Source organism: Lissotriton vulgaris, chromosome 11 (genome assembly GCF_964263255.1).
Source record: "Lissotriton vulgaris chromosome 11, aLisVul1.2, whole genome shotgun sequence".
NCBI lineage: Eukaryota > Metazoa > Chordata > Amphibia > Caudata > Salamandridae > Lissotriton > Lissotriton vulgaris.
In genome coordinates this window covers 359,441,740-359,457,557 of record NC_141699.1, presented here as the reverse complement: position 1 = coordinate 359,457,557, position 15,818 = coordinate 359,441,740, and the positions used below count along the sequence as shown (strand labels likewise).

Sequence of the window (15,818 nt, the reverse complement as noted above, 5' to 3'; positions counted from 1 at the left end):
GCATGGAACTGTTTCAACTTGAAGTGGTCACTCGTTAAGTACTTATTGCACCATCCACGTTGCCACAAAGGCGGTAACATTTTGTAACATGTAGACATCAGTGTCTTCTCGTTGCTAAACCAATTGCCGCTTTCATTTCACAATATCCTGGAATTCGCATGTATGTAACTGTCTCAACTTTAAGGCCATGTTTGCGTAGTGGTCACTCGTCAATTACTTAGTGCACAATCCACGTTGCCATTCTTATGGATGTTGGGTTAATTGAGAATGGATGATACTGCTCTCACCATAAACGAGCCTGTATGTTTGCAGAGTGGTTACCTGTTAACATCTAAAATATGCTTGGGATACAACACTTTTTCTGAACCATGTTGCGATTTGTGTGTATGGTGGGCCAATTGAATATTCACGAAACAGCGTCCACTATAAAGTAGCGTAATTACTCCCATATTTACAATGGCAACCAGTGGCTCTAGATTTTAAAAAGCTTGGGCAGATTCGAACTGTGGTCTGACATCATACAATATCAGTAATAGTTAATGAAACATCGTGGTCATTTTACATAGATGCGGGCTTAATCATGTATGCATGTTACCATCTCCTTTGGAAACGAGAGGAACTTGTTATTATAGACAGTGGCAAGATGTGAAGTGTCCCAATGTTTGATGGTTGTGCTCTTGAATGAATTGACACTTCTATCTGTCCTAAATCCCCTTTTTTTCCAAATCTCGCAATATAGAGCGGTGCTCCGTTTTACCTGAGCTGCAGCCAGGTGAGTTGGGGTTGTTCTCTCCTGCCACAAGGGTAAGTGAGCATCTGAAATAGAAGTTGATTGATGTCAATAATTCGATACATTAGTCTAAGTGTGAGACACTGTTTATATGAATTAATTTTCTTCAGTGATCCACGGTTAATTGTATGCATTCCACGTTTCTTTTTCTTATATTTGTGTTGTCCTTCTGGGAATGGATCCATATCCTGTTGAACTTTGCAGTCAGGAGAAGGATGCTATCACTGTAAATCAGGTGATATTTTACCATTTATTATATTTTTCTCACAAAGCAGTAGCGTTATATGGTCCTGAGGAAGCAGGATAATACCATCTGGATCAAATTAGTCTGCAGAAACATGTCGACCGTTTTCCATCAATAGTGGTTATTTGTTTAGTCCACTACGCACTTTTTTTTATTATCTTGGGAGTGAAGAGAATATATTAAAGCTTTCTTTCTCTTCTCTTCTTTTATAATCATTCACATTCACTTACACTTCACATTTAGAGCACTGCTTTCAGTCACCCTTATCAACACTAGTTACAACTCTATCACTGGGTCCCACGTGTAGGTCTAGGCTTTAACATCTGCCAGTCCACAGTGGGTATGCCACCTTACCTTCATGTGTGAAGGATCCCAGATGATGAAGGGCGGATCCGAGTGGTGACTGATGGGAATCTTCTCACAAAGAGGGAGACCCCGTGTGAGACTGGAGTAGCACATCACTAGTTTTTTAGGTCTCGCCCTGCGATTGCAGGCCAAAGGCCTGCTGTCGCAGAGCGAGACTATTGCTATCATTCCGGCTTTCAAGGAGTCAAGGGAGACAGGAGACAAGTGATGTGCACGCGCACGTAAACGGATCAGGTCACGCGTGCTTCCTGTCTCCCATGGCTCCTTGGAAGCAGAAACGTACATACACCCCCACCCCCTCCCCACACACACACACATAGAGAGACCCCCCCCGCATACACACAGAGAGAACCCCCCCCTAGCCGCGCAAGCACACAGAGAGAACCCCCCCCCTAGCCGCGCATACACGCACGCACACACACACATACAGAACATAGCCACTCTCCTCCTCCCCCCCACCCCCCGCCGCCGTGCGTACACTGTGATACACACACACATACATACATACAGAACACCCCCGGCGCTTACAGACACACATCCCCTACCTCGGCTCGGCGTGTCTTCTCATCTCTGCTTGCGCAGGGACAGCCAAAGTGCACACGCACGGCGTCTCCTGCGCTACAACCGTGGTTTCGGTTTCGCGCACTAACCTTGTTTTGTATTGTGAACGCAATCAGGTATTTTAGGTTGCCCTCATTGAAACATATATTATGATCTACCTTTTCAGAAACAAAACCCTTTCATAAATAGACATATGTAGTAGTTACTGATAATAAGAAACCCTCTGAAGTCCATCACATAAGGCTGAGTAGAATCATCTTTGTGTGACTATCATTCACAATCACATTTTCAGCGGGGCTAAAAGTCTGCTTAAAAAGGGCCGTTTTTTGAGACAGACCTGCACACAAAGGACCGCAAATGCTCCTTAGAGACTAACACGGTCGCCCCCGTCACTCTCCTACCTCCAGCGCCCGTAAAATGTGTCTAATGGAGGCTTTTACCCACGTGGAACCCTACCCACCTCTTTTCTGTCCAAAAGAGCAGAGAAAGCAGACCGCCTGTGATCTTGAATCGGGCCGAGATTTTATCGTCGTAATTTTTCCCATTCCGTATTCCTGTTTCGAACATCCTCTGTGACTGTTTGATGTTTCTGAAGTGAGAAAGTGCCAAATTTATTCCAGGTTCCGGCGCGGATTGAGCAACCCTTCCCCCCCCCCCAAAAAAGAAAGGAACCGTGAAAAACTGTCAACCATCCCGGAAACGGACAAAGGCCTAGCTTTTTCTCAAAATATTTGAAATTGGTTGGGCATAAATGGGAGTGACATAATACAATGAAAATGATTTGTGTGGAGAAAATGTTTCATTAAATTTCAATAAAGGAGCACCAATCGTCAAGTGCAACGTCACAGATCACCCGGAAGCTGGCAGTGCGTGCAGACAGGTAAATAAATACACTGGAGATGCAGACTGGAGCATGGTTTTCTATACGTCTCGTTCGGCGGGCACCGTCCACTGGGGTGTACTACCTCTAAGGCTCTCGCCTCGACATATCCTGACCGACAGTTGCTCATTGTTCTTACTTTTGTATACAAAGCTGTCCATATGGTCATCCCTGCTCCTTACCCTGTACAGCGGCCGCAGCTGGGGTCCCCCTAGACTCAGGCGTTTCATAGCCGCCAACCAGACACCCTCCATGGCTGCTCGTCAGTAATCTGATTCTGTACCTAAAAGGCCCCTGCACAGCAGCCAGTAAAGACCCGTACACAACACTTCTACGATGCCTTCTGTGCTGCTGCCATGCTCTGTATCACTTGCCCTCATCAGACACGCTTGTTACCGTGCATCTGTGAACACAGCACCCTGCCCCAGCGGGGTCCTAATGTCCAATACATTAACGCTAAGAGCGCAGCATCCTTTGTACGGTATGAGCGCTGTAGAGGAAGCCCCATAGATCTCTGTCCTGTGGTGGAACTCTGAGAGAACCCAGAGAACTGCAAACAGCCCCAGTAACCATACTTCCTAAAAGCATCGCTTCAACAGCTCCAACCTGTAATTAGAAGCCAGTTCATTCATTTATTTACTTATTAAGCACAACTGTTACTTGTAAAGGTATCCTGGCACTAATAGTTCTGCTCCCGCATGGAAGTCCTGTTCGAATACAGCGGGGACTATACATTATGCCATCCTACTCCGACCATGTGCCCACTGCTCAACACCGATATAAGAAATCGCATCTCATGTAACTCGGTGCTCATGTCGTTTCGTATAAAGCAGTCGTAAAAGAGCATTTAAAAAACATATCATCACGGTCTGTAACGTGCCTCGCATAGTATATTACCAACACACACCCCAGCCCTCAGAACCCTGCAGGAGGCTTAACTTTAGTGCTTTAGTCCTGCCGCATGGACGTCCGTGGCCCTCTATAACGAACACTGGCATTCCCCATCATTCAATATAGTGTATATAGAGATAACTCTAACCACTAGTATATGTAGCAGACCTTTGTACTCATTGCCATTCCTATGTGATTCTTAGAGTGTAACCATTTCATCTCTTCCTTGAGTGACTTTACAAACTTTACAACTGTACATTTGCAATGTTTTTCTATCTGTATCTCTTCCTTGTGTGACTTTACAACTTGTACATTTGCAATTTTTTCTGTTTCTATCTTATATGTAACTCATGTAATCCTAAATCCTTATGTATTGCAACTGGTTCTTTTGTAAAGCGCTCTGACACATTCGGGTAATGTTAGCGCTATATAAAATCGCATAAAATAAAATAAACCCCGCGGCTCCTTTGCTTTTACCCCATTCGCGATTGACCGGGGCCCGTGGCTCCTCCCGCCTCGGCCACCGTGACAGAAATGGTCAGTTACGCAAATACACCGCCGCCCCCTCTGGCGGGGCCTCCGTCGATGAATTCGCGGAGGGATCAAAGATAAACGCCAGCAAAAACCAGCAGGACGAGGGGTAAGCGGGGTAAACGGAGAGGGGCGCGTGCCGCTGCTTGTTTTTTTTTGGGGGGGGGGGGCTGTATTGTAATTTGATTTATATAGCGCAAACAGTACTATCCCTTGTTATTTATTTAAGTATCGTGGCAAGCCTCAGTTGGATTACTGACAGCCGTGCCTTTCGTTTGTTAGTTGTAGACAGAGGCACTCTGTCCGTGGTTCTCCGCGGTTTGTCATCACACATCATGTAAAATATTGAAGTTGAATGCCGGTTTTGAGTTTCTATTTTCTTTGAAACAATTAGGTGTAATCAGAAGCATTCCGAGGACGTCTCTTCCGTTCTGTGCAATCCCCCTCCACGCTTGTATTTTTTGCTGCCTGCTGAAGGGCACAGCTGTGCGGCCCTAAATGGTGTAATGGGACAGTCATGTTTGTGAAGACGCTGAAAGGCTCCAGATGAGGAAGGCCACGTGCCAATATTTTTAGATTGAGTAGGCAAAAGAGGCAGAAAATGACACAACTACTGTTTGGATGAGCTATAAAAGGCAAGCGATGCGCCCCAGAGCTGTGTGCATTTTATACTAAGCATTTGATACCGAATAGAATTACATTCTGATATGATGCTTTAAGTATCAATAATTTCATGCAGACGTACAGTTTGTTACTAGCACATCTGAAAACAAGGACGTGTAAAAGAAAGCCCGGAGGACTGGGGCATTTTTTTTTCTTTTCTTTGTTCACGTGTAGTCATGTATGCTGAATAAAGGGAAACTTTTATTTTATTTATTTTTATTTAGTTTCAAAGGTTTTATATAGCGCTACTGGACCCAAGAGTATTAGAGCGCTTTACAAGGATGGTGAACATAATGAGATAAAATTAACAATTAAGCGAAATAGAGTTACAGTATGATAATGCATTCAACAGAGCTAAGGGGGCAAAGAAACAGAGAGATAAAATTAAGTGGTAAGTGAATATTAAAAGTTAGGAGAGAGAGGGGGGTGAAGAGAGGGGAGTGAGAGGATGTCTCTAGTCACTGGGATGGCATGTGTACAGTACTGAGGTATCAGGTGTAACGCTAGTGCATTCTGGTAATTGTAGTCTTGATTTTGTTTCTAAACCCTTTTAATAAACAACAAACAATGGTAACGGCTAATAAGAGCGCACAGCAAAAGTCCAGGCATAAGTAATCCAAAAAAATTATAAACGTGGTGCTCAGGAAGAGATGGGGGCTGGTTACCACAGCCTCCAAGACAAACCAATGGTCCAAACAGTTTCTGCGTTCCTCCGAGCACTCATTCAATATCAAAAAGTCTTTATACAGTTTTCACTATTCCATTTAATGTCCAATCTTCATTCAAATTCAAATCCAGTTCACATCAATGATAATTCGCAGCCAACACGTGTTTCGTCAAGTCCGTGTAGGACAGATTGACTTCTTCAGGGCTGCAACCCAAATATTTACAATAAGTCATAGTTTACAGAAATCATAATTACAGAGCAATAGATGTTCTACACTTTCAGCGTAAAAAGGAAGAGCAATTGAAAATTATTATTCAGCCTTAGCCATGATCTAATATAAGGTTGCAAGTATTTACAAACTTAATTTAACAAAAGAAGGAGCATGTATACCAAAATCGTGCTCTTAGCATACTGTAGCATAAACCATTTTCATTTCAAAGAATAACAGACTCTAATTTTATATGAGTCAAGAGTATAGGGCTGTGGTCACCGATAACACCCATAGGTGCCAGGTTCGCGATCCTGTGATAATATAAATCACTAACTCACCTATTTTATGATAGATATGTCGGATTATTGGTGACATCAAGTAGTTCTATGTAATAGATTCAGAACTGCGTCCTCTACAGTCCTGTGGTTTGCGTCGTATATACCAATTCCTATAAGTAAATCAATAGTGCTGTCAATACTAAATATTCACTGCTTGACAGCACCATTAGTAACACACACCAGTCTAGTGTCATTATGTAAAATATAAATCAACCAGTAATTTAAACTCACCAATTGTGAAGTAATTTTCCCCTTACAAATTGTCGTGCGCGATAAGGTAATTAAGTTTCCCTGTAATCCTCTGCTTCAAGTAATGTAACATCCAAGTACGGGTATAAATCGTATAAGCTCCTAAAATGAATTAACATCGCTGTCAGTAATCTTTGTTGGAAGCATGACAGCATTATAGTAATATCCCATAAAGCCACACCAGTCGGTAAACAGGTACGATATGCAGGTCTCACCTTTCACGTTTAGTATTGGTGTGTACCCTTAAGTTTTATCTCTAATTGTTTCTTCAATCGCGAGTGTCCTCCACACGAGTCCGTGTCTAAAATAAAGAGGTACACTTATGAGTTCTATAACTTAACTATTGTGGTCCATAAAGCATAAAACTGATCCCTGCACTCACCGTTATGTATGTCCGTAGTAATCCGACTTTGGCGTTCAGCACGGGCGCCATCTTGAAATGTCTTTTTATAGTTAACCGCCAACCCCGTGGATATACTATAAACTCAGGGTTTGCCGGCACTCCATCTTTGAATGGGTATATTTAAAGGCTATAGATCCGTATTCAAGATATTATCTTATATTAAAGTGATGTTAGTGTCGATACCTAATGGGATATTAACGCTGTATATTTGTACGACCTTTCCCACATATTTAAATTCAAATCGTAATTTATAATTTATTAGTGGACCCTCGTTGTCGTTAATAATCGTTTGTTGTGATTTACAACAGAGATTGTAGACGAATTAGATGTACGTTATCTGCAGAAAGCAGAGGACACATTGAATTTAAGTTGTCTGCTACTTCCGATATTTACTCACGCTTACTTCTATATATCGGACGATGATCATAATGACGGAATATTCGTTTCAAGTACCTTTTATAATATTGGTCCAAGTTACTAAACAGACTCTTGTATTAATTCCTCTCATTTCATCTCACTCGAGAACCTGGAGACCGGAGGGGTCCTCAGGTTAACCACAGTCCATTTCCTATTGCTATGTTATCGTTTTTGTCATATTGTCGTGTTCATTGCATAAAAACAATCCAGAGAGGTAGTGGGTTCAATATTAATTACCATTTCATTGTCCCTTGAGCTCTAACATCCATATATACAAGTCATAAATATGTGCTAACTTAATACATCAAAATACTTTCTCATTCTGTAGAGTTTTCTGTGTTGGGATGAAACAAAATTGGCACCAAACTTGTTCTATATAAGCTTCACACTAGTACCTTTTATGTTATTTCAGTTTCCTAGGTAAAACTCAAACTCATGGTCGACATTGAGGCCACATTCCACCGCTTTCAATCTCGAGTGAGATGAAATGAGAGGAATTAATACAAGAGTCTGTTTAGTAACTTGGACCAATATTATAAAAGGTACTTGAAACGAATATTCCGTCATTATGATCATCGTCCGATATATAGAAGTAAGCGTGAGTAAATATCGGAAGTAGCAGACAACTTAAATTCAATGTGTCCTCTGCTTTCTGCAGATAACGTACATCTAATTCGTCTACAATCTCTGTTGTAAATCACAACAAACGATTATTAACGACAACGAGGGTCCACTAATAAATTATAAATTACGATTTGAATTTAAATATGTGGGAAAGGTCGTACAAATATACAGCGTTAATATCTCATTAGGTATCGACACTAACATCACTTTAATATAAGATAATATCTTGAATACGGATCTATAGCCTTTAAATATACCCATTCAAAGATGGAGTGCCGGCAAACCCTGAGTTTATAGTATATCCACGGGGTTGGCGGTTAACTATAAAAAGACATTTCAAGATGGCGCCCGTGCTGAACGCCAAAGTCGGATTACTACGGGTGAGTGCAGGGATCAGTTTTATGCTTTATGGACCACAATAGTTAAGTTATAGAACTCATAAGTGTACCTCTTTATTTTAGACAAGGACTCGTGTGGAGGACACTCGCGATTGAAGAAACAATTAGAGATAAAACTTAAGGGTACACACCAATACTAAACATGAAAGGTGAGACCTGCATATCGTACCTGTTTACCGACTGTTGTGGCTTTATGGGATATTACTATAATGCTGTCATGCTTCCAACAAAGATTACTGACAGCGATGTTAATTCATTTTAGGAGCTTATACGATTTATACCCGTACTTGGATGTTACATTACTTGAAGCAGAGGATTACAGGGAAACTTAATTACCTTATCGCGCACGACAATTTGTAAGGTGAAAATTACTTCACAATTGGTGAGTTTAAATTACTGGTTGATTTATATTTTACATAATGACACTAGACTGGTGTGTGTTACTAATGGTGCTGTCAAGCAGTGAATATTTAGTATTGACAGCACTATTGATTTACTTATAGGAATTGGTATATACGACGCAAACCACAGGACTGTAGAGGACGCAGTTCTGAATCTATTACATAGAACTACTTGATGTCACCAATAATCCGACATATCTATCATAAAATAGGTGAGTTAGTGATTTATATTATCACAGGATCGCGAACCTGGCACCTATGGGTGTTATCGGTGACCACAGCCCTATACTCTTGACTCATATAAAATTAGAGTCTGTTATTCTTTGAAATGAAAATGGTTTATGCTACAGTATGCTAAGAGCACGATTTTGGTATACATGCTCCTTCTTTTGTTAAATTAAGTTTGTAAATACTTGCAACCTTATATTAGATCATGGCTAAGGCTGAATAATAATTTTCAATTGCTCTTCCTTTTTACGCTGAAAGTGTAGAACATGTATTGCTCTGTAATTATGATTTTTGTAAACTATGACTTATTGTAAATATTTGGGTTGCAGCCCTGAAGAAGTCAATCTGTCCTACACGGACTTGACGAAACACGTGTTGGCTGCGAATTATCATTGATGTTAACTGGATTTGAATTTGAATGAAGATTGGACATTAAATGGAATAGTGAAAACTGTATAAAGACTTTTTGATATTGAATGAGTGCTCGGAGGAACGCAGAAACCTTTTAATAAACAAACCTCATGCAGTGATTTGCAAAAGGAAAGCTAAGGAAAATCATCTGATAGAGGCCATGGAAGGCGATACTTACTGACGAATGCACAGGGATGCAATTATCCTATATAGCTAGTATGTGCGAGAATTTTGCCGACATATTTGTGTACGTTCGACTCTGAGCACAGTCAACCAAGCCCTTCATCCTGCCATGGTCAATGTAAAAAGTACTCCAAAACTCAGTAATAACTCCATGTTGTTTATGGTCCAGGAAGAAATGTATTATGGTGTAAACCCGGTAAATTAGCAGGTGCATCAAAAACATAGGTTTAGCTTCTCCCCGGCTGGGCAGAGGGACAAGTCAGAGTTGTAGAACCGCTTGACTGTTTGTGACTGCTCCCGCCCCCCTTCCCGGGTGGAACTATTGGCCTATCCTGCTAGTTATATAGGATTCTGTTTCTGGCATCCACCCCTTGAGGCTGAGCGCATTCTAGCTGATTTTATATTTAGTGTATCCTTCCATTTATGTGACACAACCTTCACCGCTCAGTGACAGATGTGCTCTCCCTCTGCGCCTCTGCTGTTTCGTAATATGATTTTATTAAGTGGTGATGTATTTAGAGCGCACTCCATAACAGTAAGCACTGGGCCATGGGCAGTGCTTGAAATGGAAAAATCGAAGTGCAGGTACCCTGTTTCAGAGTGCCTGCTTGTTTCTGAGAAGTGCCGGTACTCTCCAATGAAAAATATGACTTTTTCTTCATAAGTGAGGGACTCTCCCTCTCAAATTAGAAAAGTGCCGGTACTCAGTACCGGACAGTACTGGCCTACCATGGGCTATAATAAAAATATTTCATGCAGTCAGCTACATCTCTTTCTTACGCATCCGAGAGATGGGTTTTAATCTGAATTTCACATGCAGGGGCATATCTTCAAAGGACAAGACCGAGTTCTCCCTTTTTATCCTAGAGCACCTTGATGCTGAATCAGGGTAGGCTCAGCAGCGGCCAAAGCACAACTATAACTCCCAGAAGTCAAAGTGCTGCTGGTTAGAAAACCAGGACTGGTGTGCAGAGTTTCTGCTGACTTGGGGCCAATTGACAGCTATTTAGTTAATGCAGCTGCAGGAGTGTAAAGCAGGTCTCTGCCAATCACAGGAAGCCCCACATCCGCTAGGCCCCCCCCCCCCCCACCCCCTTGAGTCCAAGACCAATGATTATATCTAGCATATGGGAGACTCAGAGGCCCCTGGTGCCTATTTTAAAAGCAGTGAACCTAAACACTGCTCACATGTATAGCCTTGAGTCCTTCTGTGCTGCACAAGCTCTCCTTGGCAAGCTAATATCCTCCCTAATAGCGGGGTTTATGGATTTAAATACAGAATACACAAATATGCACCAAATGTTAGTAGGGATTAGATTAACAGCATAGACATGGCTCATACATGTTATGCCAAAGCATTGTCATTTACAATGCCAGTAACTCAAACTTTAATGCTGCGAGACCTATTGCATTGTAAATGCTTGTTGTATGATAGGAATGAGGTTCCCCTTTTCTAGTAATGAAATTTGGAATGCATAATACTTGACCCCTTGCTATTCTTTGTTGGTTAAACCATATAACATGACAACTTTGCTCCCTCAGAATAAGAGTGTATCTCTAGAGTTGTGTGAAAACAATAGACAGCTATTTCACTCAGTCAATTGTGCGTACTTAGTTTCACCAGAGTGCAGAGAAAAGAGAGACAGGCGTTTTCAATAAAAGGTGTAATTTATTGAACAGTCTTCTTTCTCATGCAAGAGAAATGAATTACCATAATTGCAATACTTAATGCAAAGTAAAGTGCATACAGTAAAAGGAGTATTATGAAATAATACTGTAAAAGCATTGATATGGTTTCTTAGCCATAAGATACTTAAAATGGATAAAATCTATACATACATATATATACAATGACTAACGTACTCAACTGGTGCTTCTAAATACGCCTACCCCGGTGTACCTGACCTAAGCCTAATACGTGGGAAGGAGTAAGTAAGTAGCAGTTTAAGTTAAGTTGGTTTTGCCAAGAATCTGAATCAAGAATTCTCTTTAAGGGTTTAGTCAGTTCCGTACGTGTGTAATAGAATGTAGGAGGTCCGGTATCTCTCTGTCAGGACTCGATATTCCAGCAACCCGCAAGGGTAGGCTGGAAACACCGGAGCAGGATTTTCTCGGCTGGAGAAAAATACATTGTCTTTCTCAGCGAGTCAAGAGGGAGGGGCAGCGTCCATGGGCTCTCGCATCAGCTGGGCCCTCAGGCAAGTAGATAGATGCTCTGCTCCAAAACCACCACTGTGTGTTTGCTTAAGGCAACGTTGGTATATTTATACCTGAAAGGTGCCGGGTTTGACGTAAGGTTTGGACATAAGATGTCAATAAAAATGTCCCTAAGAACTGGCCGTTCTTGCAGTGCTTCGCAGGAGTTCTAGGATGAAATCAAAACAAAAGCAAACGGGGATTTCCCAGGTTGCTGGAGGTTTGGTTTGTTTAGAGAACTCGTTGTGCTTTCTAGGAGTCCGGGGAAGTATCTTTGCTTAATGTGACTGCATGGGCTACAACTTAATATGGATTTGATTCCTATGCCTTTATAGGGATATTATTGATTATAACCGCACAAAGGCATAAAATAGAAATATTGAGTTAGGTTCCTAGATAAAAACACAGTAAACCTAGCCATGAACAAGTTGCATGTACTAATTTGTAAGAGGCGACGAAACACTTGTTGGCTTGTGAAACAAGAACGCTTAACATCAGGAAGTTTGATTAAAAGAAGAGAGAGTTGACACAATTGACCCACATTGTTGTGTATTTTTACTAATCTCTGAAAAGACGTTTTTCATGAAAATTGCGTGTGCTAGGGTATAATTGTTGTCTTGTTCTGATTGGTTTTACCACAGAGGTTTAGACAGGCGGGTGGTTCTCCCCATCCCTATAGCACCGTTATGAATAAATATTGTCCACATTGAAATAACCTAGAGTGAATATCCCTACAGCGCCTATATACCTATCATCGAAACCACCAACCTTGCTCTAAAAATTTTGGTGATCAACAACTTCTACTGGTGGACACGCCCAGGAATATTGCCAACCTTGTATATACAATCACATTTGCAAATGGAGAAATTTCTCTATAGTGGCAAAATATCTGCATTTAGAAATTCACTTTCTTCATGTAAAAGTGTGCCTTAATTGATAATGTGATTCAGAATTGGGGATTTCTGTATGCACATTTGATATTTTGTGTACCCAAGTGTAAATTTTAATAAGAATGAGGCTCCTCATGATTTACAACAGAGCATCTTAGCTGTTTTGGTAACTACTTACTGCTTTTGTTTAACTGCTTTTGATTAGGAATAAAGGTCCTATCCATACAATGAAGTGATTTTTTGCTTTGCATCTACTTGCACTGTCTTCATCCAGATTTGTAGATGAATGCTATGTCTTAACTGAATAACGCATGATGTATAAAGGCAGGAGATGCAGAAGGAGCAGTGTGTGAAACCAGATGCCTGTACCCTTATTACTATACGTCTTTCCAGAGCTATTCCTCATTAGTTTGACTATTACATTCTCCTTCCTCCAGCCTCAACAGATATCCACATCACCATCATGGCCTTGCTCGGTGTGTACTTCCTTGTCGTCTTGCTGCATCACATGACAGGCCCTCCACTTTTCCACGACAGGGCCAAACCACACACCATAGCCCGCTCTGAACAACAGAAGTTGCTGCGGCTGCGGAGGCACAAGCTGGACCAGGAGTTTGAGTGGCACTGCCTGGAGGAGCGATGGCGGGAGCAGCGGGAGCAGCAGCAGGAGGTTGCCTGGAGTGACGTAAAGACACAAGAGGTTGATTGGGGCTGTGGTTTGTGGAACCTTGGACTCTTTGCAACATTCCTTCTTGTTGAGCTGTGGTGGCATCAATTGCAGCGGGATGCCATGTTGAATCCAGGGCAGAGCGAGGAGGAAGACTATGACTTAGACATGGTTCTCCCATCCACACTACTCTGGCCTGGCTGTATGCCTGGCCAGGATGCCTTGGATGCCCTGTATGAGAGACACATACAGCATGGAGTTCACGATCTGGCGAGTGGTTGTGACTTTGTGGAGGGATTCACAGACAAGCTGCTGGAAGCTTGCCGGATCCTGTGCCGCAAAAAGGGTGGGCTGTTGTTGGAAAATGGGCTGGGCATTGGCAGCACCTTTGAAGGTTGGGGCAGGAGTAAACAGGCCACCTTTGATGTTCTAGTACCATTCCAGCCTCCACACGGTTATACATTCCGAGCAAATACCATGCCCTGGCAGAATGCTATTGATAGATGTGGCATGTGTGAAATCATACTTGAATCCCAGTGTCCATGCACATGTGGTGAGGCACCGTGTCAACTGCACCCTAGGGGGAGGGTTTATCATAGCCGACATGGTGTGCCACTTGACACTCTACTTTGCACAGATGCCCGCCTGGACACACAGAAAGTCCACACCTGGTTTCAAGTCTTGATAGACAAGGCATGGGGACTTATTTCTTATAAGTATGACTTCAAGCTCATTCTGGTGCCCGCTAACACATGCAAGCTGCGGCTGGAATACAAATCTAGTAGGGTGTTACATATTAACTTGATACCTGCAGTGCGCTGTGGTGACTCTTGCATCTTCCTGGTGAGGCAGGTGTCCGAGCGAGTAGATACATCTGGCATCTATTGGATGAAGTCCTTTGCCGTATATGAGCGCCAGTTTCTGAGGTTAATGAGGCGCTTCCTGCCAGAGAACAGTTGTCACCTGAAGTGCCTCAGTATCCTCGCCCACCTAAAGGAGGAAAAAGAGATGTCCGACAAAGCCATCCTAACATCTTACCACTTCAAAACAGCTCTTATGCACCTGCTCACCAGAAGATCTCTTGATGCCTGGCGGGCAGATAGGATATCCCAGAGAACACAGGATGTGATGCGCTTCCTAAGGCGTGGCCTGAGTGAGAAGCACCTTTACCACTTCATCATTGGGAACCCTTCTTTGCCTCGAGAGATTTCAGTCCCTGGAGAATATAGGAGCAAAGAGGCCCAAAATCTTTTGCGCCCTTTGGTGTTGGAACACAAAGCCTATGGTCAAGCCGAGCATGAGTATGAAGGCATGGTGTGTGCACTTACCAGCCTAACCTCTCAGACCTCTGATGCACCTGTGCCCATGACCTCCCAGTGCCATGACCTAGCAGCACTATTGACGTCCCAATGCACTGAGCTACCACCCCCTCTGACATTCCAGGGCCCTGATATAACAGTGGCCCCTGCCTCTCAGTGCTCTGAACTCACTGTGCCTCCACCCTCCCAAAGCCCTGAACCAACAGAGTCTGAAACATCCCAATGCCTTGACCTCCCAACATCCCAGATGTTCACAACTCTTGACCTCACTGTGCACTTACCTCAGACAGCATCTGACTTTCCAATTGCATAATCTGATGGCCTTTTAAGGTCCAAATTCCAAGACCTAACAGTGTCCCTAACCTACATGTCCTACAACCTGATTGTGCCCCTACTCAAACTATGCCCTGACAAGATCTTGCCCTTGTACCCCCAATCCCCAATCTAGCCGGTGTTCCAGACTTTCCTGTCACATGACATAAATATGCCCCTCTGTTTTCAGTTTTGATGTCCTGACAACACACCTGGCTTTCCTATCCTCTGACCAATATGCAATATGAGATACTGATGTGACGCACTCCTTTATGTCCCAGACCTATGACGTGACCTTTTTCCTACATTCTGCAGCCATTTAAATTACAGAGCATCATTAAAAAAAAAGATACATTTATCTGAAATGCATTAAAGATCCTGTTCTCTGCAACCTAAGACTCAGGCTTATTTATCCGACAGTGGCGGCTGGTGAATTTTAAAAGTGGTGCGGTGTACATTTTCCACCCAAATATATAATGAGCGAGCAAATATGAACAGGAAAATACAGGTGCGGGAAGGGGCACTCTTGCACGAAAATGTTGAAAAACAAATATTCTAATAGATTTTAAAGTATATATTTACTGTCAATTTCTGAAACTGATGATCCAGACTGACTCTGAGTGCAGGGGGCTTCCCGTCTCTTTATAGACTGTCTTAGCTCACGGCAGTCTATGAGTGAATGCCCCCTGCAGGAGGCAGGATGACAAGAGAGAACATTACATTGCCTACAATTAGCGCTGCAAAGCTACAGAAATAGGACTGAGTTTGAGAGCACTTCAGCCTTCTCCTGCTTAGAGAGAGCAGCTTAGCGCCCATTCGCACCATATATGTTTCATATTTTATTCTATTACAATAATAACTTGCTTTGGTTAGAGCATCATTACCACTCTGGTCTAAGTTGAAATTTGATGAGCGTGTATGCTTCTTAAAAGGTGATGACCCACAAACGGGTAACTCTAGATGTGTCTGGGCACAGTT

General features: G+C 42.5%; 1 protein-coding gene across 1 annotated transcript in view; it reads left to right on the top strand.

Annotated features, from left to right (window-relative positions):
- ITPRIPL1 (ITPRIP like 1) overlaps positions 1–15,223 on the top strand; it is a 62,726-nt gene extending 47,503 nt beyond the window's left edge. The window contains exon 2 of the mRNA XM_086944752.1: positions 12,980–15,223. Coding sequence (XP_086800878.1) covers positions 13,006–14,841 — 1,836 coding nt within the window. The 5' untranslated portion in view covers positions 12,980–13,005 and the 3' untranslated portion in view covers positions 14,842–15,223. The remainder of the gene's footprint in view (positions 1–12,979) is intronic.
- The last annotated feature ends 595 nt before the right edge of the window (positions 15,224–15,818 follow it).